This window comes from Acomys minous (genome assembly GCF_964271855.1).
Source record: "Acomys minous genome assembly, chromosome: 1".
NCBI classification, from domain to species: Eukaryota; Metazoa; Chordata; class Mammalia; order Rodentia; family Muridae; genus Acomys; species Acomys minous.
In genome coordinates this window covers 61,386,168-61,414,127 of record NC_140483.1, presented here as the reverse complement: position 1 = coordinate 61,414,127, position 27,960 = coordinate 61,386,168, and the positions used below count along the sequence as shown (strand labels likewise).

General features: G+C 40.4%; 1 protein-coding gene across 10 annotated transcripts in view; it reads right to left on the bottom strand.

Annotated features, from left to right (window-relative positions):
* Window positions 1–27,960, bottom strand: part of ZRANB3 (zinc finger RANBP2-type containing 3) — a 157,065-nt gene that overhangs the window by 82,656 nt on the left and 46,449 nt on the right. For 7 of the 10 annotated variants that reach the window (XM_084775786.1, XM_084775784.1, XM_084775788.1 and 4 more), the window contains 4 exons: window positions 26,521–26,539; window positions 13,078–13,256; window positions 10,130–10,361; window positions 7,403–7,488 (listed from right to left, as the gene is read on the bottom strand). In XM_084775786.1, the coding sequence (XP_084631912.1) occupies window positions 7,403–7,488; window positions 10,130–10,361; window positions 13,078–13,256; window positions 26,521–26,539 (516 nt within the window). Of the gene's footprint in view, window positions 1–7,402; window positions 7,489–10,129; window positions 10,362–13,077; window positions 13,257–26,520; window positions 26,542–27,960 lie in introns of those variants that run through there. The other 3 variants (XM_084775790.1, XM_084775789.1, XM_084775785.1) reach the window with 2 other exon arrangements.

The window sequence follows — 27,960 nt, the reverse complement described above, 5'->3', positions numbered from 1 at the left end:
CCTTAAGCTGGATTCTTTCCTTGAAACTACATGTGGATATAAACGGTTATGCCTATGAGTTTCTTCCAGTGTAACAAGGGAGTACTGCATATTCCTCATGAAAGGTGGGCATTGGGACAATAGGGTTGAGAAATGAAGCTCTACAACATGATCACTTTCTTCATGTACAGCTCCTGTGCAGTACACACAAAAGATGCATTGGGGTTGAAAGAGACAATCTAAGGAAGTCTGTATTTATTGAAAATAATAAATAATAATCTTCTAAAAGGGGAGAGCACCAGGTCCAGGTGAACTCACTCTTGAGGTCCACCCACCATGTCAGGAAGAAACTATACTAGCTGTCTAGAGGGACGGCTCAGTAAAGTGCTTGCCACACAAACATGAGGACCGGGGACTTTGGTCCCCAGAACCCACTGTTCCAATCCTACACATATAAGGAGGTATAGTTTTAATGTTCTCACATTAAGCCAAAATCTACAACTCAAGTAAGTTCCATGGCTGGACTAGTTTTTCTGTTAGTGACATAATGACAAAAGCCTAATTCCTTTAAGCTGTGACAGATGTTTAAATATTTAAAGACGTGTTCCCCTACAGTCTTCTTTTCTCAAATTCCAATAGGCCTCATAAGACTGAGGACTGTCTCACTTCACTCGCAACTGAAAATCAGTCTTAAGTAGAGCAGGCAATCAATAATGGGAGGCATTGGCAGAGCTGAACTGACCACCCTCTCCCAGATACAACAGCAATAGACATGCTAACACGGGAGGGGGAGAAACTCAGGGCCTCCGCTCTAGACAAAGAGCTACATGCGACTAAGCACTGTTGAGAGTGGGTGAACAGTCTTCCCAGGGATAGCACGCCAGCTAGTTACCCAGTATGAAATGGGCAGCCATGAAAACATACGCATACAGTAACAGTATATGGACTAAGGAGGTTGCATTCATTTATTTAGGAATCTACACACCCATCACCCATACACACCAAAAAATTAAAGAAAAAGAGGCCATGAATTTGAGGGGTGGAGGTGGTAGATGGGAGGCACTGGAGAGAGAAACGGGAGGGAAGAAACGATGTGACTATAAACTCAAAAAATTATAACAAAATCATATATAAAAAAGAAAATATTATTTTTCTTTTTCTTCCTTCCTTCCATTTTTTGAGGCAGGGTTTTTCTGTACATCCCTGGCTATCCTGGATCTTGCTCTGTACACCAGACTGGCTCTGTAGACTAGAGATCCACCTGCCTCTGCCTCCTGAGTGCATTGATTAAAGGTGTGCACCACTGCCGCCCATGCTTCTTAAAACATGATTTTTATTTTTTTTTAATTTACTTATTATTATGTATACAGTGCTCTGTATGCACATAAACCTACAGGTCAGAAGATCACATTACAGATGGTTGTGAGCCACCATGTGGTTGCTGGGAATTGAACTCAGGACCTCTGGAAGAGCAGCCAGTGCTCTTAACCTCTGAGCCATCTCTCCAGTCCCAAAATAATGATTTTTAAGTCCATGTTATATCCTTGTACTTCTTTTTTTTACAGTTTACTCCCAGCATCTCATTTTCACAGCTATAATCTTGTCATCAAACCAGCCTTATCTAGAAAACTAAAAACGTCTGCCCTTGGAGGCTGAGGGATGGCTTAGTACTGAGGAGAGCTTTCTGCTCATGCAGAGGACACCTATGTGTCAGATGGCTCACCACCTGCAATTGTTGTAGCTAGTTCCAGGAGGATCAGCTGCCTGTGGCCTTCAAGGGCACCAATACCCATGTGCACAATTCCCTCTCCCTGACATATACATAATTTAATATATTTAAAGTAAAGTGAAACTTTTTTTAAATGTATCTCTTTCTGCTCCAGCCAAGTGGCTGCCTTCTTAACTACCTGCCAAGATGATGCTGGACCCTGTAGGGCAGCATCTCAGACATGCTGTGAAAGATGTTCTGATCCTAAAAATAGAGAAAAGGACAGAGAGAGGTGCTCTGAAAAAGTTTAGGGTTTACTAAATGTTGCAAGGATGCCAAAATCCTTATGTTAGTAAAATGCCAGAAAGAAAATTCTGCTCTGACAGAATGTCTAACTGCTGACCCTAATGCCCAGCCTTCTATGAAGAAAACAAACTGGAATTATCTCAAGGAAAGGGAAATTCAGAAAATCAGCAATTACCACTGAGGAAAGGCTAGAGAAGCTTCCAATAAGTGTGTAGGTGAATATTTAGGTGAGCTGGAAACGACTCTATTTATAATGTCAAGCACAACAAGCAACAGATGGAAATGGTGCTTACTTTATCCTCGTCCTGAAAAAACTCATACTTTATGAAATAAAAATCTTTACCTTAGAGCTCTGATTTATTAAACACAGCATAGGAGGAAACTAAAATAACAATGACCCTGGTCTGTGCCCAGTCCTCTGGGGTGCCTCTTGACTCACCCGCACTGTACCCGTCTCATTACGATGTCACTGTTTACTTTGTCAGCATCATGATACCCTTCCTGTTCCCACACCTTCCTTGCCCATGCTGACTTCTGAGTCTTACTAAGATAACTACGCTTCCTTGTCCTTCATAGATCCATTATAAGTTGCTTCAAAACTTTCAATATCGGACAGATCTGACACTAGGCATACAGACTTTAGCCTATACCACACAGCTGTGGAAACACCATGGAGAAGTCTGGCTCGGCTACTAATCGATTCCTGATCTCAAATGGCTACTCAGCATTGCTATTAAGCCTAGAGATGTTTTTTAAACAAAACTTCAATTGTTTGAGTTTACCAATAAAGACTCTGGAGCCAGATGCTGGGGTGAATGCCTGCTAGTTCAGAGAGGCCGAGAAAGGACCCGGCTGACCTTCCTCCTCAACAGCCATCCCAGAAGGACTCCGAAACTGAATGTCCTTCCCTTCTACTTCCTGTACATCTCTCTATCCTTCCTCCTGGTTTCCTCTTATACTCTATGGTTTTTTTTTTTTCTTACTAATCTTATGTTCCCTTCCTGGCAACTGGTGGTGTGCTCGGCCTCTTGAGCTATGGTTGACTTTATTTAATCCTGTTTACAATATTTAAGCAGAAAGCTCTTGGATTAAAAGTGTGTGCTGAGGCTGAGCCAAACCACAAGTAGAAACAGGTTTTTCCAGTAAATAACACAACCTCAGGGTTCACAGTGTGGGGATATATACCGCACCATATGGTACTTATCTCATTGTCTCAGTTCCCATCATCCAGAAGTTCAGACCACGTCAAACTTTCACACTTTAAATCCCCTACTTCTTCATTTCTTTAACACAACAAACGCTCTTTCATAAGAAAATGTCATGAGACCAGGGCTACACAGAGAAACCCTGTCTCAAAACCCCAAAGGAACCAAAAAAAAAAAAAAAAAAAAAAAAAAGAAAAAGAAAAAAGAAAAAAGAAAAAAGAAAAGAAAATGTCATGAGATATAAGCTCTCCTAAGCCCTGTCACTACAGAAACTATGGTATAGGCCCAATAATATGCCACTTAGTAATGCAAACCCACTGACATCTCTGAAATTATAATATAAATTCAATAATATGCCACACAATTGTAAGAAGGGATACAAATACTTATGTAGAAAAAGGGACAAAATTAGAAAGTACAAAAATGCTTATGTTTTTGATACAACAATCCTTTTTCAAAAAAAGAGAAGAATTTGCTTACTCTTCTATTGGTTTAAGATTTTGAACCCCGTAAAAATACAGTACTAAAAATAACAAAGAAACTTGTAAATCTGATCACACATAACAATCCCACGCTTTACAACTCCACAGTGCAGAGGCTGGATAAAGAGGCGGAGAACACTTGGGTACAGAGGTTTAGACTAGAGTGATGGAATGTGCTAGAAACGAAAAGTTCTGGGTTGTTTTGGTTTTTTGTATGTGTGTTTTGTTGCTTTGTTGTTTGTTTGTTTGTTTGGTTTTCAAGACAGGGTTTCTCTGTGTAGCCTTGGCTGTCCTAGAACTCTCTTTGTAGACCAGGCTGGCCTCAAACTCACAGCAATCCACCGGCCTCTGCCTCCCGAGTGCTGGGATTAAAGGCGTGTGCCACCATTGCCCAGCCAAGTTCTGTTGTTTTATAACAATGTGAGTATACCTAAAGCTAAACTATACACTTAAAATGGCTAAATAGTAAATTTTCTTACGTATTTCTATTGAAATAAAAAAACCAGAATAGCAATAACCAAAGCTTGCAAAAGACTGAGTAAAAGGAAAGACGCCCACGATGTCTTCCTATTAGCATCCTGATGAACAAGACTGTAATTTGACTCCTACCTAAGTCTATCTTTATCTATCTCCTGACTATCTGTTTTTGTCTAGAGACCTCAGTTTAGTTCTACAATATTCAGCCAAATATTTAGTTCCTCAAGTGCACAGTGGTCTCTCTTGTTCTGGTTTTAGCATATAGATTTCCCACTTCCTGAAAAGGAAAGAAATATATGTACACACAGGATGCTTCAGAACTGGCTTGATTGGTTCACTCTGGCAAACTCAGCCACCGAAAACCTCCCTTCCTTCCCCCACCCTCCCATGACATCATCAAACCTATAATCACCTGGTTAGTGCTGGGACTTGACAATTCAGTGACAGCTTGAATCATTTTGATCCCTAGAACATATTTGATGGATAACACATGGCCTGGCATATACCAGGTAACCTAAAAATATTTTTATTATATATATATATATGTGTGTGTGTGTGTGTGTGTGTGTGTGTGTGTGTGTGTGTGTGTGTGTTTTGCCACAATGTATTTCTGTGCAGCACCTAGTGTCTGTGGAGGAGGATGTTGGATACTTTGCAACTTAAGTTACAGATGGTCATTAACTGACATGTGAGTGCTGAGAATGGAACCTGGGTCCTCTAGGAGAGTAGACAGGACTTTTAACCACTAAGACATCTCTCCATCCCCCTAAAAAATTAATTTTTGAGTGAACAGATTAATTAAAAATCAAACCAGAGGCAGTATGATGGAATGACCTCATACTCCAACGCAGTACAGGATGATTCAAAATCAGAAGTCACCGAGTAGGCCAGAATAGCCTTTAACTGAAGACGCACTTGCTTTTGCCTTCCCAGTGCTGGTATAAAAGGCTTGCGCTACAATCCCTGGCTCCAAAGCACACACTTAAGGATAGCTCCCGACAGATGACGCTTGCCTGGATTACCCACATGTCTTCTTTTTATGAGTCCAGGAGAACTTATTAAAGTTGCCACTTCTGAGGTCTCTCATGTTGCCAAGAAAAATGAGGAGAAACAGAAAAGAAAATAGCAAGATACAGGATAAGCATTTTAACCCCCAAAGGTACACAGGGCACTAAGTGGGCTCTAAACCTTCCCTTGCTTAAACAGCGTTGATCGATTTATTCACTGAACTTCACTCTCCAGATCCTATTTGTCTTTATAGCTGCCTCTACATGGAACTCACGTATATAGAGGCATTTTGAGTAAGGGTACCCTGGTTCCGTAATCCCTTCTCTCTGTGTCTCTCAAATCAAACAGGGCATGTGGTATTTGGTTACTTACACCCTAAGTTCTTTCTTCAGATTGCATTTGCATTAACATCCTTCTTTAGGCCGTTCTCAGGAATTAAATACACTTTTTAAAGACAAAGTAACACTCTTGGTTGAGCACTTCACTTTATTTTGAGCGCAGCATGACATTTCAAATATGAAATATGGGTCTAGAATGGAACAACGATCCATAATTTGCACTCTGTAAAATTATAGTGTGAAAATGACACCTTTCCAGAATAAAAACACCGTGGAAAGAAATACAGCATCCCACAGACTAACCTAAAATGCCAGGAAATGCCTTGATCTGAATCAAAGCTTATGGAACCACGGTGCTGTCAAGGTAGAGATAGAAAGGACTAGGAAGGCCTCTGAAGTGGATGCAGAAGAGAGCATCTTCAGAGGGCTGGAGATGGCTCCTACAAATGCATACGGCTCTTGCAGAGGAGCGAAGTCCAGTTCCCAGCACCCGTTTGGATGTCTAAAGCTCTAGCAATGGGAGATCTGACTCCTTATTCTGGCTTCCATGGCTACCTGCTCTCACAAGTGCACACACATTCACAGATGTACATACAAACACACAATTAGAAAGAAAAGGAAAGAAAATGCTTTTGAGAAGCACAGTGTTGATCTTGAAATGACTTTATCTAGCAAGAAGAAAAAAGACGATAACTTCCACCATTACACAAGATTTCACAAAGGCAAACTATTTCTCTTTGAATTACCATTGGCACTAATGAGTGAGGTACACACTTCCGCTATGACAGATATTAATCAAGAAGCAGACAGTAGGACAGACAGGCCTGTGCTAGTTGTTCAGTACCAAATCTAGGAAATATATATCATGTCAACAAACTGTGGCATCTCCATAAAGGTTTTTTTTTGGTTTTGTTTTATTAATCAATACTTAAACCTATTAACAAACAGACCTATCACGGGAACAATGCACATCATCAAAAGGGGAATGTATGGGAATCATAACTTTGTCTATAAGGGATTGAAATCTCAAATCAAGATGGTTTTCTAAAACAAAAATATACCAAGACATAATAAGGAACAGAGTCCAGAAAGGTCCTGCACCGGCCGATACCAGGTTCCATATACCTCTTCACTTCCTGGGGCTGAGTGACAATGCCCTCCCTAGGCTCCTGTGTTTGAGTGACTGGTTGTCAGCTGGTGGACTGTTTGGGAAGGACTGGGAAGTGTGGCCTGGTTGGCAGAGGTGCATCACTGGAGGCGGGCTCTGAGATTTCAAAAGCTCACACCAGGCTCAGTCTAGCTCTCCGCCTCCAACCATTGGATCAGATGTGGCTGTAAGCTTTTAGCCACTGCTCCAGCTCCATCCCTGCTTGCCTGCCTGCTACCTTGCTCCCACCACGATGGTCAGGGACGGACCCTCTGAGACTGTAAGCAAGCCCCTAATTAAATGCTTTCGTTCATCAGTTGCCTTGGTAATGGTGTCTCTTCACAGCAATGGAATAGTGACTTAGACAATCCTGTAACACCAAAACTTGTCTCCTCTAAACCATTCACCCCACACAGTCCAATGAAAGTAGCACAGCACACCTCCTTGCACATACTCATCTCAAGAACAGGCACATTTTTGCTCTTCCTTGACAAGGACGTTGTGTAGGCCAAGTCTAGCCTCTAGGAACTCTACTGCTTTACTTCCCACGTGCTGGCACAAAAGGCATGTGCCACCGCACCTGTCTATTTCTTTTACATTATATGCAGGGCACCCATACAAGCTTTTACTTGAAGAAATTCTTCCACAGCTACAAGTCTGAAAACCATCGGAATAAGGAATGGCTAACAGTGGTTAATGTTTAGAGGTTTAAATATGTCCAGAAAAAAGCTTATGGAGAACAGTTATCCTACCTGATCTGTGCATTGCAGTATCTTTTAGCATACTCGATCCAAGTTCCAAATTTTTGTGGGCAAAGGGCCTCAATCTGCATAAAAAGCTGAAACAACACAAATGTTCTTAATAGCTCACGATATTTTCAACTAAGTTATTATGATGATAAAAGAAATTAATAAAAATAGTAAGAGGTATAAAAGCAAAAATACTTCTTTGTCAAGGCCTTTCTTTCCTCTTTCCCCCAGCCTATCTACTCTTCAGTGACAAAAATTATGTTTCTAAATATAGCACATACACACAGATATAAAAATATACTCTTAAAAAGATTTCTCTCCAGCTCCTGTATATAATTTTTAAGCAGTGTACTATAATAATAAAGAACTTTTAAAAGCCTGAATAATTATCTATTATTGTATATATGTGATAAAATATTTACAAAGATGCCTAATAGTGAATGTATTGGCTGCTTCTGTCTTATGAAGTTATAAAAATAAGTACTTTTACATAATTATATTTGTGTATATATGCTACTCATAAGCATCAGTGATTTATTTACTTATCTATCCATCCATTCAAATACATTTGTTTGTTTGAAATATGACATTTATGTAGCCAAGCTTGCCTTAAACTTCAATCCTCCTGCTTTGATTTCCTGCATGCTGGGATCAAAGGCGTGTGCTACCAGACCCCCAACCACCCAGTTGCATCCCTGTTGGGTAAGTTTTAGATGGAACAGTTGTTGTTAGGGTTTAAAGTCAGGGCCTCAGGTATGGTAGGCAAGTGCTATGCCACTAAGCTTAATCCCTGGCCCCAGGAGAATGCTTTTTCTCTTCTGTTGGCATCTATATCTCTGTGTGCGGTGTGCACGTTCATGTGTAGGTGGGAAGTTGACTTCAGTGTCTTCTTTAATCATTCTGCGCCTTATAAACTGAAGTGGAATCTCTCACGGAACTTGCATTTATGCAGGTCTGGCTACCTCGTTTGTTGGGAGATTCTTTGTCTCCTCCTCTTACAGCTGTCACACCTGCCTGGCTTTTATGTGCGGTCATAGGAATTGAACTCTAGGCCTCACAGTTGCACATTAAGTATTATACCTGCTGAGCCTAAAAATATCCTTTAGAGATTAGTTCAAGTTTACCATTTGGGCCAATAGTATCATGCTTTTTCATTTCACAACTCTGATAGGCTGCACACAATAACATTTTACTGTTATTTTTGTTTGTTCTTTGTTTTGTTTTGGGTTTTTTTTTGTTATTTTTAATAGGTTATTTAATGTAATGGCTTTATTGATATGATTAATATACCATAAAATTCACCTTTCAAGTACAAAATTCAGTGGCTTGTAGCCATAAAGTTATACATCAGTAGCTACACTACTACTTGCACAGTATTGTGCCCTCCTACAAAGAAACCCACCTCCCTTAGTAACCAAAGCCCTCTTCCCTTCCCTCCTGATCCTGACAGGCACTAAGCTATTTTCTACTTCCATACATTTTTCTATTCCTGGTATTTCATATAAAAGGAATCATCCAGAGTACAGTCTTTTGCCGCATGCACCTGTGTTAACATGAAAACAGAGATCTCTAATCAACAACCCGCCTTCGAAGCTAGAAAGCTAAATGAAAAAGCAAGCAATGAAGAAAAAGCACTGTACACATTTTGATGAAAATAAAGTAGAAAATTGGCAAACCCACACTGGTTCTTAGAACAACCAGTAACACTGACTAAACTTTAGCTAGCTAACCAATGAAACAAAAGCTTACTAAAATTAGGCATACATAAGCACACACCACCACATTCATAGAGATACAAAGTACTTGAGAACGACACTATAAAAACTGTTTGCCAGTAAACTAGATCCCTTAGATACAATGGCCAGAAAGAACTAAGTGACTGAGAAAGCCACTCTGAGCATGTCTATGTTCCTAGCTTCAGTTCCTCTCTAACTAGACGCCAAACCTGGCCTTCAATGGGCCATCGTTTGACTCTGTTTTCTAAAGTGCAGCTACTGAAGTGAAAAGAACAACAGAGAAGCTCAGCAATGCAGTATAACAACAGATGTCCTGGAGCTCATTGGCCAGCGAGGCCAGGGAAACCAAGAGATCCCACCTCAAAAAATCAGGTGGAAAGCAGCTGAGAGAGATAGCAGGTCACATGGCAGGAGTCAGTCTCTCTCTGTCTCTCTGTCTCTCTGTCTCTGTCTCTGTCTCTCTCTCTCTCTCACACACACACACACACACACACACACACACACACAGTAGATTAAATTTCAATATGTACTAAATAAAGAGACTTTATAATAGCTAGGTGTGATGGTACATATCTTAAATTCTACGACTCAGGAGACAGAAGCAGGCAGGTGACTGAGTTTGAGGCCAGCATGGTCTACCACACAACACATTCCAAGCCAGCCAGAGCTACATAATAAGACCTTGGGTCAAAACAAACCATCCCACAAGCAAACAAGCAAGCAAGCAAGCAAATGAAAGAATAAAAAGAAAGGAAAAAGAAAAGTAAACCTTATAATAAAGGTAAAACTATCTTGAATACACACCTGTAAATATGGCTAAGACTTAGAAATAAACAGGTTTTAAAAACCCAGACATAACAAAAAATAATGTTTAATCATTAATAGAGCCCTGGAACTTTCCAATTTACTCTTCTGGCACTTGAAGCATCTGACTCGAAACTAAGCAGAAGATAGATTCGTTGTAATATTCCTCGGAGCACAGCAATCCTAGTACCTCCTCAGGCCTTCCCAGAGCTGGGGTTCCTGTAAGAAGAATGGCTCGCCTGGCCTTCTGCACCACAGGCAGGAGAATCTTGCTGCGGGCGGCAGTTCTGGACTTCATGTAATGCGACTCATCCACTATCACCACTTGGAAGTCCTGGCTGTTGAGGGCATCCACCAAAGCCTGAGCATCTGTGGTTAAGAGACCATAGCCCAGAACTGTCACTCTGCTGGTCCGTATTCTCCTAGAAAAGGAAACCCACCTGCTTAAAAAAATGCATCACAAACAAAACAGCTCTTGAAAAAGAGAGAGAGAGGGGGGAAAAAAAGGAGAAAAAATAAAAGATGGGCTTACTGCTAACCCTCAACTATTCACACAGCTCGGATTTTACAGTTCTCAAATATATTAGGCCAAGACTTAGAACTCTGGTCAAATGGCTGAATTTTGTAAGGTTTTGATGACTAGAAAGCCACATTTTACTGGGACAAGAATGTTACTTTATGACAACGTTTTCCTCCATGCCTTTGTTTTTTTCAACCTGGGTGCCATGGGCATTGTCAGGACAGCACCTAACATTGCTGTGCACTCACACTGCTGCTCTCTCCCACCCCCCCCCTGCCCCCCCCCCCCGCGGCCCTCAGGCACTGTGGTGCTGGGTGCTGGGATAGGCTAGAAGGCCCCTCCCCTTATACAGAGAGCCACTGAGCTAAAATAAAGTGGCCCCTTAAACCTTTGCCCTCTATAGACATCTATCTGCAAATGTCTTTCATTATTATTATGAATTATTCCTATACACATTTTCTTACTATGTGTGAAACTGGTGAGGGAAGGAAACACGCGTCATTCATCTTTCTACACAAAGTGCTCTGCTCCTAGCCTAGGATGAAGTAAGGAGAAAAGCTCTTGAACACTAACGCATACCACTTTTGCATTCTCTGTTATCACCAACGGAACAGTACAGGCTAGCGTTCACCTGCTACCTTCTTTTCCTTTGCCTATGTGCTTGTATGCATGTAGGCACATGGTATGTGAAGGCGTACTGCACCTGTCTGCATGCTTATGGACGCCAGAGGTTGAAATGAAGCGTCTTCCTCCTTCGCTCTGCACAGAATTAATAAGGCGAGGTCTCTTGCTGAACCTAGAGCTCTCCAGTCCCGCTGGTCTAGCTAGCCAGCTTGCCCTGGGCCCCTTGTCATTTCCGCACAAGTCAAGGACTGGGGTTACTGGTAGGCTAACATGCTAGCCCAGCTTTTACGTCCTATTCCTTTTCTTCACCTCTGATGTGCAGAGGATGGAGGTAGGCCTCCATGCCCAAGCTAGAGGTGTTTATCCTCACAGCCGCTCCCTACTCCCTAGCTCCATTTTCTACCCTCCAGGGAAGAAGCAAGAGCTTCTAAGTCGTGAGTAGCACTTGAAGGCCTGGATACATCTAATTAACACAGAGAACTACGGGTTCCTCCGTGTGCTCAGGGAGCAGAAGAGGCTGTAGAAGAGAAAGACGGGCTAGCTAGGGAACACATGAGGAATATACCCCAGACAATGGTGTGGACAGTCACCGCAGCCATCTCAGTGGCTCCTGTTCTGACCTATCAGGACTGGGTGTCAGTTCAGGACCAGCTGGCACTGGGAGTCATCTCTCTAGGCAGGTACACTGCCACGGGTCGGTATGTATCTAAAACTGCTTCTTTAAGGATCGAGAAGACATGGAGTAACTTTTATGTCCTTGGTTAGCATCTTCCAGATATTATGTAAATGAAAGCCACCGTCACTATTCAATCACAAGAGTATATACTTCCTAAAAAATAATGAACAATAGATGATCTAATGCTTTTAGAAAAAGATGAAAAAGGGTAGATAATAAGAATATATAAATGTAGATTTTTTTTCACCCGAGACAAGGTTTCTTTGTGTATGCCTGGCTGTCTTGGAATTGGCTCTGTAGACCACACTGGCCTCCAACTCAAAGATCTGCTTGCCTCTGCCTTCTGAGTGTGGGGATTGAAGGCATGTGCCACCATGCCTGGCTCCCCTCCCTCTTCTGAAACAGTATCTAACTAGGTAGCCCTTGCAGGACTGGAAGTCACTATGTAGACAAGGCTGACCCTGAACTCAGAGACTGCCTGCCTCTGCGACTAAAGGTGTATGCCTTTGAAAACAAGATAATTTGCATCATTCAACTGTATATTTTATACAGTAACATATTCACATAGGCTGATTTAGTTGAGTTGCTACAAAGCAAGTGAAACAAATTAAAAATTAATCCGGGCAGTGGTGGCACACACCTTTAATCCCAGCAGCCCAGAAACCCTGTCTTGAAAAACCAAAACCAAACCAAAACAAACAAACAACAACAACAACGAACAAACAAAAACAAAAAACAAAATAAGAAAGAAATATTATATCTTTAGAGCAAGGACTATAAGTAACTATCAAATAAAGCAAATGTTTTCAAGATCTAAAATAGCAAAATTATATATTAGCCCAATAAAATCAAACCTGTTAAAATTGAGTCATACATAAAACTGTCATTATCACCAACCTGGAAAGCAAACCATGTCAGGGTTGTTGATAAAAGCTCACACAACATCAGTCTTGATGAAGCAATAGAATTTATTTTTGAATCATAAACTAGTTTCAAGTATATAGAAATAATTATGCATGCCTTTTAAAGTATGCATAGTTTACACTATCTCTAAAAGTATACCACAGGTAATAGAGATTAAATGCAGTATTGGGATTTAGGTAACTAATTCACATTTTAAAATGTAAAACAAAGCAAACTACATCACCTTATTCTAATGACGGCAGTTGACATTTCATTCCAAACATGAATGTAATGTGTCAAGTGCTGAGTTTGATCATAAGTGCCAAAAAAATCAAAAGCAAACCAATATGTAAGTATGAACTAAGTGCAAAGAACACATACTTTATTTGCTTCAGGACAAATCAGTTCTTCTTACCCAGTGTCTGTTTTGTTCATGATAACATTGACCTCCTCTGGTCCTAGCTCGGGGACCCATTTTTCGAGTTCTTCTACCCAAGGGTATCTCAGGGATGAAGGGACGACTATCAGCAGAGGCCACTCCTCTTTGTAGAAATAAGCAATTGCAATTGCTTGGATTGTCTTTCCTAGACCCATCTGAACAAAATTTGTAAAAAAAAAAAAAAAAAAAAATGTTACAAATAAAGCCATATATCTGGAAAGAATGATCAAATATTAAGAAGTATTACATCAATAATTTTGTTATGCTAATTGGAATACATAGTTAATAAAAAGTTCAGGCTTACTAGGAAGATTTAGTCACTAAGGAAATTCTACTATTTTAAAAACAGTTTTGTTATTATACTTAAAGCCAGCTGATCTCTAGATATAAACATCATAGCTTTTCCTACCTAGCAGAAAATCATTTTCCAAACGCGTTTTCCAAAGAAAAAGTAAGATAGAGAGGTTGAGTTATATAAACCATGGCTACCTGATGCAAAACTAGGATGAGATTCAGGGTCTGTGGTGTCTTTTTTCCTTTGACCATCTCTATGCTATTCCTACCAATCTTTTCTGGGCTATTTCCATGGAAAATGAAGCTCCCAAATGAACTGCTATAAAGGTTTTCTTCCCAATAGTCAGAAACTGGACAATTCAAATGTGCTCTACCTGGGACATTCTAGCCAAATGTCCCCAGATGAAAAGGAGTAAATTGTGCTGGGGAGGGTGTGGCTCAGCATAGAGCTCTGGCTCAGCAGATGGTGGGCACCCGGCCCAACCACCAGCAACTCCTGCGCTGACTTCTTAAAAGGGAGCAAAGTGTTACCTTCTTTTTCTTTTGTTTGTTTTTTCAAGACAGGGTTTCTCTGTGTAGCCCTGGCTGTCCTGGATTCACATTGTAGACCAGGCTGGCCTCGAACTCACAGTGATCCACCTGCCTCTGCCTCCCAAGTGCTCAGATTAAAGGCGCGCACCACCATGCCCGGCTTATTTTTGTTTTTAATTTTTGTTGTTATTTTTGTTTTTTAAGACAGGGTTTCTCTGTGTGTAGCTCTGGCTGCCGTGGACCAGGCTGTAGACCAGGCTGGCCTTGAACTCACAGAGATCTGCCTGTGGTGAGCTACACCCTCCCTATCACATATAATAATAAAAATTTTTAAAAGGAGAACACACAACACAAAAACAAGGTTAATTCACCTGGTTTATCCATCTGGGTAAATTTCACCTTCACCACAATGGTCCTTACATTTACAAAGAAGAAATTACGTTAACAATTGTGACCAAAAAAAAAAAAAAAAAAAAAAAAAAAAAAAAAAAAAAAAAAAACCTAAAATATACAGGCTTTGCTTTACAGACTATTCAAAAGGAAGGAGAAGGAAGAAAATGGACAAAATCCTAAAAGAATAAGTTTCGATTGCTGTGAGTGAGATTAAAGAAAGAAGTGAGTTTGGGAATTTCAGCAGGTCTGCTATAGAAACCTTGTCTATGTGTTTTTCCTTTCATGGCTGCTAGTACGAACAAGAATCTTAGTGACCTCGCTCAGGACAGCTGTTTCCAGCTCCATTCATTTACCTGTGAATTTTACAACTTCATTCCTCTTCAACACCCAAATAAAAATCCATCAAATAACCCAGATACAAACCCAGAAAGACAAGCATCCCACTTTCTTCTGTATGTGGATGCTAACTTTGGATCTTTAGACTCATGTGTTTCATATGGAAAACACAGGAGGCAGGAATCTAGTGACCGGCGATGGGGAGGGGACAGCAAGGGAGAGGAGATGGGGTGCAGTGACAGGAAGGAGAAAAGGGGAGCACTGTGGGCTAAACAAGATACACCCAACAGTATAATGGCACAGATGTTACAGGGTAACCAAGCACCAGATGGAACTTATAGCTGCTACTACCACGTGGTCCATGACCCTGTAGTTAGATAGGCCACAGACCCTAAGAGAGAACGTATTAATACCGTTCTCTCAAATGGATGTAGAGTTAAACTGACCCCTAATGACTTCACTATACCCACAGACTGTGCAATTTTCAGGACCTGTGGAAGAACAGGCAGGATTCTCAACCTCTGAAGCCATTTCTTCAGTGCCCAGATCAAGATGTTTTAAGGATGAAATTGAGGTAGTTGTCGTAGTGGTGCAGGAAGATTCTGGGTTTCAAACCATCCCGGTCTACCTTGCGATTTTAAAGCCTGCCGGAGTCACAACGTCAGTCCCATCTCTAAGACAGGGAAGATTACTGTGTGTGACTATGTTTCCTTGTTATTGTTAGATATAAGTGTTTACATTGTCTACTTAGACATCAGTATATTGAGAAGAATTTGAAACAGTCTAACACTCAAGTAAAGCAGCAATACACCACATAATACTGGTATATGAAAACTATACTTAATTGACTAAATTTCAATTTGTTAAAGTGGGAACCTCCAGTGTTCCTTCACACTTGAGACTAAATCGCTACTAAGAACCAAAGCTGACTTTTAACTTGGAAAAGTGTCAAACTTTCTGAGTTAAAAGTAGCTGATAGCACAGATATCTACATGAGAATTAAGTACAATATAGAAACTTAACTACATTTTATCAATGGTTAAAAAATAGTAATTCACCATTTAATTTGGAAAAATAATGTCAAGTTTTCCATTAAAACTAAAAGGAACAGTTAAATAACAGGGATTTCAGTACAGAATTTTAGTTCCATTTTTTATGCTGCAATTGCTTTTTTGTTGTTGTTTTTCAAGACAGGGTTTCTCTGTGTAGCCCTGGCTATCTTAGAATTTGCTCTCTAGATCACACTGGCCTTAAACTCACAGAGATCTGCCTGACTCTGCCTCCTGAGTGCTGGGGCTGTGGCCCAGCATACTGTGGTTGCTTTCATACAGCAGTTTTTAAACACTGACCATGCCAGTTATGGAGAACCTTTTCAACTTGGAAAAATGTCAAACTTTCGAGTTAAAAGTAGCTGCTAGCACCTTTTTAGTGTAGAAATGTGGGAGAGATTATTTTTAAACCGGATGTCCTATTTGTCCCAGAAGAGGCTCCCTGGGGAAACTACTTTAAGTAAGCAGGTTTAAAATCTTAAGAGACTTAAATTAAGAAAACCCACACAGGGAAATGTAAGACTTAAAGTCTATTTTCTATTATTCATTGATTTTAACGGGCATTTGTTTAAGTAGAACAATATCCTTGTGAGTTTATCTTCTTAATATTAAATTACAGTTTTCTTTCCTACTGAGTTTTAGGTGGGATATGTGAAAACTTTCTTCTTAGAATTCTGTGTGTGTGTTGAATGTTCCTGTCTCATAGGAGACCCACAGTAGGGCGTGGCCACAGGAATACATTCAGGCTCCATCACTCTCTCTCCACACTGAAGATTCACTGAGGCCACACTTCAGGGAAGATATCAACACTTCACTGCTGGTTGGCTCACCCTTTGGCAGGGGCAGGCTTGCTTGCTCTTGAGCTCTCTTTCTTTCTGCCTCTGCCTCTCCCTTTCTCTCTTCCTCTCCAATCTCCCTTCCTGCCCCGCTCTCTCTTTGGTTTACAAGACAGGGTTTCTCTGTGTAACAGGCCTGGCTGTCCTGGACTCGCTTTGTAGACCAGGCTGGCCTCGAACTTACAAAGATCTGCCTGCCTCTGCCTCCTGAGTGCTGGGATTACAGGTGTGCGCCACAGCGCCTGGCTGGCAGTCTTTCTCTTAAAGAGAATCCACTGATAAAAAGGTCAAAGACTGTGCAGAGTTAGCAGGAGGGAGAGAATAAAACACATATCAATCTCTCTTCTCCACCCCCGCCCCTAAGCACTGTGGTGGGTTGGGGAAAGGTCTCGAGTAGGCCCACAGACGGAAGGACGGCTTTGGAGAAGCACTGCTGGGCCGTGGCAAAGAGCGAAGCAGAGACACGTCTCCACACGGGCCATCTGTGAAGGTGTGTGGCAAGACTGTGACGTCATTTCTCACAGCCATTAGATACTAGGTTTTTTAGGATGGCATTTTTAAATGAATTTATTCAGATTACAACTCAGTTGTTATCCCATCACTTGTATCCTCCCAATCCTCCCTCCCTCCCACTTTCACCCTATTCCCCTCCCCTAGGTCTATGATCGAGGGGGACCTCCTCCCCCACTACATGGCCATAGGCTATCAAGTCTCATCTTGGTAGCCTGCTTATTCTTTCTCTGAGTGCCACCAGGCCTCCCCACCAAGGGAAGGTGGTCAAATATGGGGCACCAGAGTTCATGTCAGAGTCAGTCCCCACTCTCCACACAACTGTGGAGAATGTCCTGTCCATTGGCTAGATCAGAGTAGGGGTTCGATGTTTACTGCACGTACTGTCCTTGGTTGGTGCAGTAGTTTGAGCAGAACCCCTCTGGGCCCAGATCCACCCATCATAATGTTCTTCTTGTAGGTTTCTAGGACCCTCTGGTTCCTTCTATTTCCCCATCTCCTACATTTCTCTTACCTAGAATCCCAGTAGGATGTCCTCACATCTGTCCCAATCTCCTGGTAAGTGAAGACTTTCATGGGACATGCCTTTTGGGCTAGTGCCCAATTATAAGTGAGTATATACCATGTGAGTCTTTCTGTTTCTGGGTGAACTCACTCAGTATGGTCATTTCTAGTTCCATCCATTTGTCCACAAATTTCGGGATTTCCTTGTTTTTAATAAATGAGCAGTATTCCATGGTGTAAATGTACCACAGTTTCTTTGTTAATTCTTCAACTGAGGGACATTTAGGCTGTTACCAGGTTCTGGTTATTATGAATAAGGCCAGTATGAACATGGTTAAGCATATGTTCTGTTGTGTGCTGGAGCATCTTCTGGGTATATTCCAAGGAGCGGAATAGGTGGGTCTTGAGGAAGCTCTACTCCCATTTTTCTGAGAAAGCGCCAGATATATTTCCAAAGTGGTTGTACTAGTTTGCATTCCCACCAGCAATGAAGGAGTGTTCCTCTCTCTCCACATCCTCGCCAGCAGGTGGTGTCACTTGAATTTTTGATCTTAGCCATTCTGATGGGTGTAAGATGGAATCTCAGAGTTGTTTTGATTTGCATTTCTCTGATGACTAAAGACATTGAGCATTTCTTTAAGTGTTTCTCAGCCATTCGATATTCCTCTGTTGAGAATTCTCTGTTTAGTTCTGAGCCCCATTTCTTGAATGGGTTATTGTGTTTGGTGGTGTTTAATTTCTTGAATTCTTTATATATTTTGGATATTAGACCTCTGTCAGATGTAGGGTTGGTGAAGATCTTTTCCCAGTCTGTAGGTGGTCGCTTTGTTCTCTTGACAGTGTCTCCTGCCTTACAGAAGCTTCTCAGCCTCATGAAGTCCCATTTATTAATGACTGACCTTAAGGCCTGGGCTGTTGGTGTTCTGTTCAGGAAGTTGTCTCCTGTGTCAATGTGTTCCAGGCTCTTCCCCACTATTTCTCCTAACCAATTTAGTGTCTCTGGTTTTATGTTGGGTCTTTAATCCACTTGGACTTGAGTTTTATGCAGGGTGATAAATATGAGTCTAATTGCATTTTTCTACATATAGACATAAGATGGCATTTTTATATCAAGTTTTTAGGAAATGTTATTAGTTGCAGACTTATGAGTAGGTAAATATTATCAGAGAAATATAGATTAAAATACATACACAAATATAGATATATAATATATCTTTAATCTATATTAAATTTATATATTTACATTATATTTACATATATATGTATACACACATACACATACATATATAGGCAGACAGACAGAATTATTCACGTCTTTCAACTTTGCTGTAACTGTGAAATTACTTCTAAATAAATGACTGGGAAACACAAGCACACAGCTCTGAAAGGAACCATAAGTTTTACTTAGAGGAAGAACAAGAGCACTCTTCTTTTACAATGAAAAGACACTAAGCTATTCTAGATGCCAATGAGAGGAAATGTTTCTAATTCTTTAAAAAATAATTTAAAAGTCAGTGTAATATTAATACTAAGAAAAAAGCACCACAAAAGATAGTGATCAAGTCTGTATGTAAGCATTGGTAAAAACATTTTATGAAATGGTAAAGACATTTTAAGTAGACCATTAGGATACAGAATTCAGTAAAATAATTTTTACAAGTCCTAACCAAGAGCTCTACTTCAAGAAATATTCAATATAAGAAATTTTTACTACAACGCATCATATTAGTAAAGATAAAAATGTTATAATAATCTTTTTTATAACATTTATTTATGTGTCTCTGTGTATATATGCCACAGTGTGTAAGTATCTTCAGAGGCCACAAGAGGGCATCATATTCCCCTAGAATGAAGGTTAGAGGTGGTTATGCGCCATCTGGTGTGCCTCCTGGGAACCAAACATAGGTCCCTCTGGAAAAGGAGGAAATGTGCTCTGGACAGCTAAGTCATCTCTCCAGCTCCCATAAGATAATCTTTAAATGTTAAAAAGGTAACTAATAAAACTTAATTTTCATTCCTAATGTTTTAAAAAAGCTCTTAAATTATTTGCTATTACTAAAAAGACAATTTCTTCATATTGAGGAAACAGCATTTTAATGAAAAATAAAGTCTCATATGGATGGTGATGAGGCTGCATTTTGGGGATCAGTAATGATTAAAACAAAACCAAGACCAGGAAACAAAGGACAGACGCTAAAAACTTGTATTTGATTATTAACAAGTATAGAACAGTTCAGGTAGGGATATGACAAACGATCAGATGCACAGTATTGTAATAACCACAGTATGATGTGTTACAGTCTTTTTGATATGGCAACACTGTAATTAATTTGAGCATAACATCAGAATTAGGAATAAAGGCTGTCATGTTGAAATTCAGATCAGTCTTTTATAATAACATTTTTCAGTTATAAATAATGACACATATAATTATGGTAGAATGAGATAAATAAAATTGCAAGTTATATTTGCTTTCAAAACAAGAAATCAAATGCAAATCAATCAAAAGCAAGTTATTCAAACGTTTAGCAAGACAACTGTTTTCAAGGCTGTTAGGATGCCTCTGGCTGACAAGTATCTGAACTCATCTGGCAACCCATGTGTTGATATATAGAAATCAGCTTAGAACCCAAAACAAACTGGAAAGTTCAGTTGGGAAAGTTTTGAAAAGTTTGATTAAGAAATGTAAAAGAGGGGCTGGAAAGATGGCGTGGTGGTTAAGAGAACTAGCTGCTCCTCCAGAGGACCTGGGTTCAATTCCGAGTACCCGCATGGCAGCTCACAACTGCCTGTAAACTCCAGTTCCAGAGGATCCGACACCCTCACACAGACATGCATGCCATGCATGCAGGCAAAAATACCAATGCACATAAAATAAAATTAACAAATCATTTAAAAAATGCCAAAGACTCTCTATGCAATATTCAGAACTGAGACCTTTGAAAAATGAGACATGCACACACACACAGCACCAAAGTGAAAATAGAGGCCTTGACTAAAGACATAAAGTGTTAAAGGGCTAGAGAGACAGCTTAGCAGTTATCTGACATTTTCTGGCCTCCATGGGGACTTATTCCCACATCCGTAAAACCTGACATATAAATACACAATTAAAACATTTTTTACATTATTTTAAAAAAAGGATTGAAAGAAAAGAAAGATTTAGCTGGGTGTAGTGGCACATGCCTTTAATCTCAGCAATTGGGAGGCACAGGCAGACAGATCTCTGTGAGTTTGTTCTACATAGTGAGATCCTGTCTTTAAAGGAAAGAAGGCAAGGGATGTAGCTTAGTTGTTAGAATGCTTGTCTAGCGCCCAGGGCCTGGTGTCCCCATCAATCCAACACGCAGGGGCTCATCTTTGTCTGCATAGCCAACTGGAGGCCAGACTAAGCTACTTGAGAGTCCCTGTTTCACAGTGAACTTGTTGGGGTAGGTTTTCTCGGAGGTGCTGGCAGGGGTATATGGTGAGTGGACATGATCAAAATACACAGTAAGCATGTATGATATTCTCAAAGAAAAAATAATTTTGTTAAACCCAGAAAGATGAGGGAGGCAACAAGAAAACAAAATGCTACTTAAGGCTATCCTTAGCAGCTGGACAATGTCACAACTGACCAGAAGGAAACCGCAGCGGCTCAGTATAATTTGTAAATGCTAAAGGGGAGCCAGGAAAGCCAAGGTTATGTAGGAACAGAAACAAGAATGTCAGAGACATCAGGCTGTAATATCAACCTTGTCATTCTAAGACAAGGTTATGAAATATTACAAACAATAGTATTTCTAACTTAAATGGATTAGGATGCCTAAGAAAAACAAACAACTGAACACCTAGGGAAAAGAAATTTGTCAATGCTTTTTAATTAATTATTTTTTACTTTTATGTTCATTTGGTGTTTGGCCTCCATGTACATCTGTATGAGGGTGTTGGATCTTCAGGAACTACCATGTGGATGCTGGGAATTGAACCCAGGTCCTCTGGAAGAGCAGCCAATGCTCTTAATCACTGAGCCTTCTCTCCAGCCCCCATCAGGGCTTTTTAAATACAGCTTGAAATTAAATTTCATGCATTTAGAGAATGTTTACAAATATTTTGTTTTTACCTAAAAACAAACCATCCCATATCAAAAGTATGTATTTTTGGTCCAAACAATACAGGTTTTTTTTCTTTATGTGTATGCATAATGATATGAATACATTACCATGGTAGTTAGTTTTTAACTGTTAACCTAACGCAAATTAGAATCATCTGGAAAGAGTCCTAATGAGGGAACTGTTAGATTGGGTTGGCCTGTAGTACGTGTGTGTGTGTGTGTGTGTGTGTGTGTGTGTGTGTGTGTGTGTGTGTGCCTTCATTGTGTATTGACATGGGAAGAGCCAGCCAACAGGGAGACAGGGCACCATTCCTTGGGTCCTGAACTGTAGGAGAGCAGGACACACAAACTAAGAAAATAATGCATTTATTTCCCTCTGCCCTTCACTAAGGGTAGTGTGACTAGGTGCTTCCAGTCCTACCACTGTGAGTTCTGTTATGTTGTCCTATAATCTGGAATTCTTTCTTGTCAGGGCATTTTGTCACAGCAAAAAACAACAACAACTACAAAAACAAACAAACAAACAAAAAGCCCTAATTTCATCAGGGTTAGACATAGTTACAGGCAATTTCTCCTATAATGCACAGTCATCATGAATCTTGGACTCTATTTAGTTTCTGATGTTTCCCTGGGGGAGGAATACCACACTATTTCTCCAATAATACCAGTAGATTATTATATAACTTCTCTCTTCTTTCTCCTCCCCTTTCCTTCAGTAGGATTTAATAATAGTTCCAAACGTCCTAAGTGACACTAAGTGAAAAATTGGCTCAAAAGTGCATAGTCTGTCAACTCTTCTTTTCAACTCTTCTTTAACTGAAATTACTTGAGAATAAATGCCTTCAGAAACATTTATGTCTATGAGCTTAAAGTAGCAATGAACACCTCCCACAGTCTCTGTTCTCCAACTTCCTGTTCCAGAAAAACATGACAGAAAAGAATTGGGAACAGTAACTATGTTTAGAAATACTTTTGTTTGTTTAGAAATTCTTATCTATAAATATGTCCAAGTGGCCCATCAGATAAATGAAGCCGAGAACCACCTCTATGTTAGCAAATGGTCTCTTTCCCTTTATTTGATATACTGCCTTCTTTTCTGTGTTAAGTGGTTTTTCTAGTAATAACAGCAAAATCAAAGCACTCATCGGTGGTGGGGCTATAATGCAAGTAGTGATTAAAAGTGCTACACTAAGAGGAAAGAAAAAAAATTTCTACTCCCAGGACTCTTGTAGGGTGGCTCACAATAGTGTGTAACTCTAGCTCCAGGGGACTCAACTCTTTTTGCCGTCTACAGGCACCTACACTCCTGTGCATATACCCACACCGACACACACAACACAATACAATACAGTACAGTACAATACAATATACAATATATATAATTTTCTCAAATTAAAGCTTTAAACACCCAAAAAGATATTATTAGGATTTCATGATAGAAACTTTAGTCAGGAGAAGTCACTTCTAGTTTCCTTTCTAGATACATCCCAGATAGTTGGCTGTGATAAACATCATGTCCAAAGCAGCTGAGAGGAGGGAAGGGTTTACAACCCCTTACATTTCCAGGTCACTATGCATCATTGAGGAGCGTCAAAGCAGAGCCTGAAGGCAGGCATGGCTGCTATTCCACACAGGTTAACACAGACCAAGGAACTTACTTCTAGCCAAGGAAGTATTGCAGAAACCATGGGAAAGCTGCTTAATGGCTTCCTCAAAACCCATGTTCAGCGAGCTTTCTTACAGAACCCAGGACTACCCACCCAGGGAATGGTGCCATTCACAGAGGGTTGGGTCCTCCTCCATCAATTAGTAACTAAAGCAATCCCACACAGGCTAATCTGATCTGGGCAATCACTCAATTCAGATTCCAGTCTCAGGTGACTTGAGGCTGTTTCAAGTTGACAACTAAAACTAATTAGGTCAATTCATTAACCATTTTCCCTTCTGACACAATAATAGGCTAGTCATATCAATCCAGACTGTCCATTCTGTCTTCTTAAGTAAAAAGTATTATGACAACTCTCTAAATTATAATCTTATAGCATGAATGATGATAACCTTTAAGCACTAGAAAATAAGGTAGAGTTAATACTTTTACTATATACTATCATTTGAATTATATGTTTTGTGCTGACACAAAAAAAATTAAGGTTTAAAACATAATCTTGTGAGCCAAAAAAGAATTTTGTTTTGTTTTGTTTTTCTGTGTAGCCCTGGCTATCCTGGAACTCGCTGTGCAGACCAGGCTGGCCTCAGACTCATAGATATCTGCATGCCTCTGCCTCCCAAGTGCTGGGATTAAAGGCGGGAACCATCACCCCCTGGCTGTGAATAAAATTTTAACAATTCCATAAATCTCAAATAAGGAAGGACAATTCTCTAACAATGCTTGAAAAGTAATCATTACAAAACAACATATAATACTACACTATGTCCAGTACCAGTTGAAATCCAAATGTCATTATTTATGCAATAGAAATTTGTAACTGTTGACATGTGCTCGTAGGCGGAGGGGCCCAGGAAAAGGTGGATGGGAAAGGTAAATATAATCAAAATATATTGTATACATGTACGAAATTCTCAAATAAAAGAAAAGTTATTACATTAAAAAGTGTCTACTTTTTTTATACACTCAATGCACAGTCCCTGAACCAACCCTCTATTACATTGATCCAAGAGATGAGGGGGGCGGGGAGTAACAGTTTAAGTGGAGTTTATAGTTTATTTTATGAAATATTGTGGTTTTGTTGCTTATTTGAAATAGAGTTCTATGATGTAACTGGAACGCATAACGACTGCATAATTAAGCTGAATTAAGCAATGCTTCAATCATCATTTTAATGTGTAGTCAACGGGAGTCATTTATAGTATAACTGGATTATACAGTGCTTCAAAGACTCAGGTGTGACAGGACCACAGGAAAGAGGGAACAGTGAGGAGCGATGCTGGCTTTATGCTCCTGAAGCCAGAGAAGCAAGGTCACACAGGTAGCTAAGTCCCCAACATCCCCACAGGTGTTCGAGCATCTCCAAGAAGGTTCAGCCACACAGACAACTGCTCTAAGGCTTCCAGCTACTGAGGAGTATTCACTACCGAAAACTTGACTCTAACTGTCAAAAGGCATCTGGCCTTCGGGCCATGACTTGAACTTTTTAGAAAACTTCCATGTCATCTTGAGGATGAACAAAAAAATAAAGGCAGTTTATAGAACGAAGGGCAAACCAGAGTTCACATAGATAATGTGTGTGCTCATTTTACTTCAGAGCTATTTCATTTTTCTTTCTTTCTTTTCTTTTTCTTTTTTTTCTTTTCTGACACAGAGCTTCTCTGTGTTGCCCTGGCTGTCCTAGCACTCAGTCTGTAGACCAGGCTGGCCTCAAACCTAGAGATCCATCTGCTTCTGCCTCCCAAGCGCTGGGATTAAAGGTTTGCAGCAACACCACAAGGCTTACTTCAGAACTTTTAACCATATTAATATTATATTTAAAAAATAACATTTATACTCACCACTACAGAGAGTATCAGTGACTTAAGGTATGCTCTTAGATACACATTCCTACAAGCTTAGTTTTTAAAAACCCTCATGTGTAAAGGTAAGGATTTTTTTTTCTTAATTAGTATTATTACTTAGGATTTCACATCACAAATCCTGTAAAGCCTAACAGATAGAGAAGAATTACTCTTCAAGAAACTGGGAAGATGTCTCAGAGGCTGAAGAGCTTGCAGTATAAACACTGAGCACCTGAGTTCGGATCCATACAAACCATAGACAAGCTAGGCAGACATTGGGCAGCCGGCCTGGGATCCCTGCATGCTGGAGGCACATTAGGAAACCCCACGGCAAGCTGACCAGCTGCTGTAGATGAACCTGTGAGCTCCAGCATGTGTCAGGAAGTGCAGAGCAGTCTAGGAATATACCTGATGGCAACCTCTGCCTCCATGTGAATTACGTGTATGTATGCACATGTGCACCAAACACATTTGAACATACTTATGCACATTCCTGCATATCACACACATGCAACCACAACAAAAAGATAAAATTTCAAAAAGCTACAGAAAAGAAAGAGGTAATCATATCGGATTAAAACGGAAGTGTTCCCCAAAAAATAAATAAATAAAAAATAAAGGCAGAGGCAGGTGGATCATTGTACAAAGAACTACACAGAGAAACCCTGTCTTGGAAAAAAAAAAAGTATTGTGGAATTATTAAATGAATTCTTTAAATTCATTATACTAGGGCTGGGGATGTTGGCCTGCCTGTTCTATGTCTTGCCAGGAATGATGAACTCCACCCCTTCAAAACTGTAAGTCTATGGGCTGGAGAGAAGGCTCAGAGGTTACAAGCACTGGCTGCTCTTCTAAAGGTCCTGAGTTCAATTCCCAGCAGCCACATGGTGGCTCACAACCACCTATAATGAGATCTGGTGCCCTCTTCTGGTGTGCAGGAGTACATGCAGGCACAACACTGTAAGTCTAAACACACTCCTGTCTCACCTTAAGCTGCCCCCGGTCATGATACTTTATCACAGCAATGGGAGGTTACTAAGATAGCCAAGGTTCAAAAGTGTACAATGGCTGTGAACTCTTCCAGAGACGTTCTTGTGAAGACTGCAAATAGTGTTAACTTCTATCTCAACAAAGCTGGTTTGTTTGTTTAAGGTTTATACATGCACACACACAATTATATGTGCTGTACACAGACATATTTAAGAGGAAATGGCTATTATACGGTAAATTTACTTTTGTTTGTGTTTTCCTCCATGAAATAGATAGGGATCACGTGAGAAAACAGAGTTATATAGTCAATATAAAACACAGAAGATAGTAAACACTGGTTGTATATTTTTAGAAATGGCTCTAAAGTACTTACTTCATCCGCCACCATACACCTAGAAAAAAACAAAAAACCAAAAATTAATGTCTTAATCATCAAAGTGAAACACATTCACAGTTCTGATAACTCACCACAGAACACTTTACAAATGCTAAAGGATTAATCCAGAGAGGTTGAGGTAAATGCAAGAGAACGCTGGATAGTGATGACTTCACACAACTCTATAGCTGCCAATGACCCGCGTCTATGTGGGAGGGGCAAGGCTTCAGATAAGCTGTTGCCACTGCTGGCCATTGGAGGCGGCCAAAAAGATCCTTGAGGAGCAAAATGGCACAAGATTGTGAAGAATGCCTTCTAATTCCTTCCTTAAACTATGAATAAGCCTAGCTGTTTCTACAGATGAAAAGGATACTGGATTAAAGAACAGTGTGATGGTCCAAGCCTTGAATTCCAACACTTGGAAGACAGAGGCAAGTGGACCTCTGAGTTCAAGGCCAGCCTGGTCTATATAGTGAGCTGCAGGCCAGGCAGAGCTACCTAGGGAGACCCTGTCTCGATAGATAGATAAATAGATGGATGGATGGATGGATGGATAGATAGATGGATGGATGGATGGATGGATAGATGGATGGATGGATGAATAGATGGATGGATGGATGGATAGATAGATAGATAAGATAGATGGGTGGATAGATAGATAGATAGAGTTAGAGAAAATGAAGGTGTTCATTTTGTTTCTGCAATAAACAAACAGAAGATTCCCAACAAAAAGTAACTTAGACCAGGGAGGTTTAACTTAGCCTACAGTTTTAGTCCATCTCATCACAGCACAGAGGTCAAGACGACAAAAACTCAAAACAGTCAGCCACATCCCACCCACAAACAAGAGCAGAAATCAATTAACGCATGCATGCCTCCTACTCAGCCTGCTTCCTCTATTCTTAGACAGCCCAGGACCCCAAACTAGTTAACAGTGCTACCCACATTCAGGCTGGGCCCCCCACATCAATGAAGGCAATGCACAAAAGCCCCTATGCAGGCCCACAGGCCAACGTGATCTAGACTCACGGAGACTCTGGCCAAGTGCTTCTAGGTGCGTATAGTTGACAAGACTAGTCATTACGCTGACTAGCAGCCACATTCTGCCACAGAGCTGATGTCTAACTTTACATGCTGCATCTAAGTGTGTGTGCTATAGCTTAGTTTATTGTTGAAGTGTATTTGATTTCTATTATTTTTGCTACATTTTCTTTATTTTTAAAAGCTTGTGTGGAGGACTGAGGGTGTGGGCGCATGTGTACATGTTCTCCGTGTGTTCCCATGCACATGGACGCCAGAATGAAAGGTCTCTCCAACACCGTATTTTGAGATAGGAACTCACACTGAACCTGGAGTTCTTTGACCTGGGTAGGCTAGCTGGTTACTGAGCTCCAGGGGAGTCACCTGTCACCAGGCATAGAGCACCTCATCTGGATT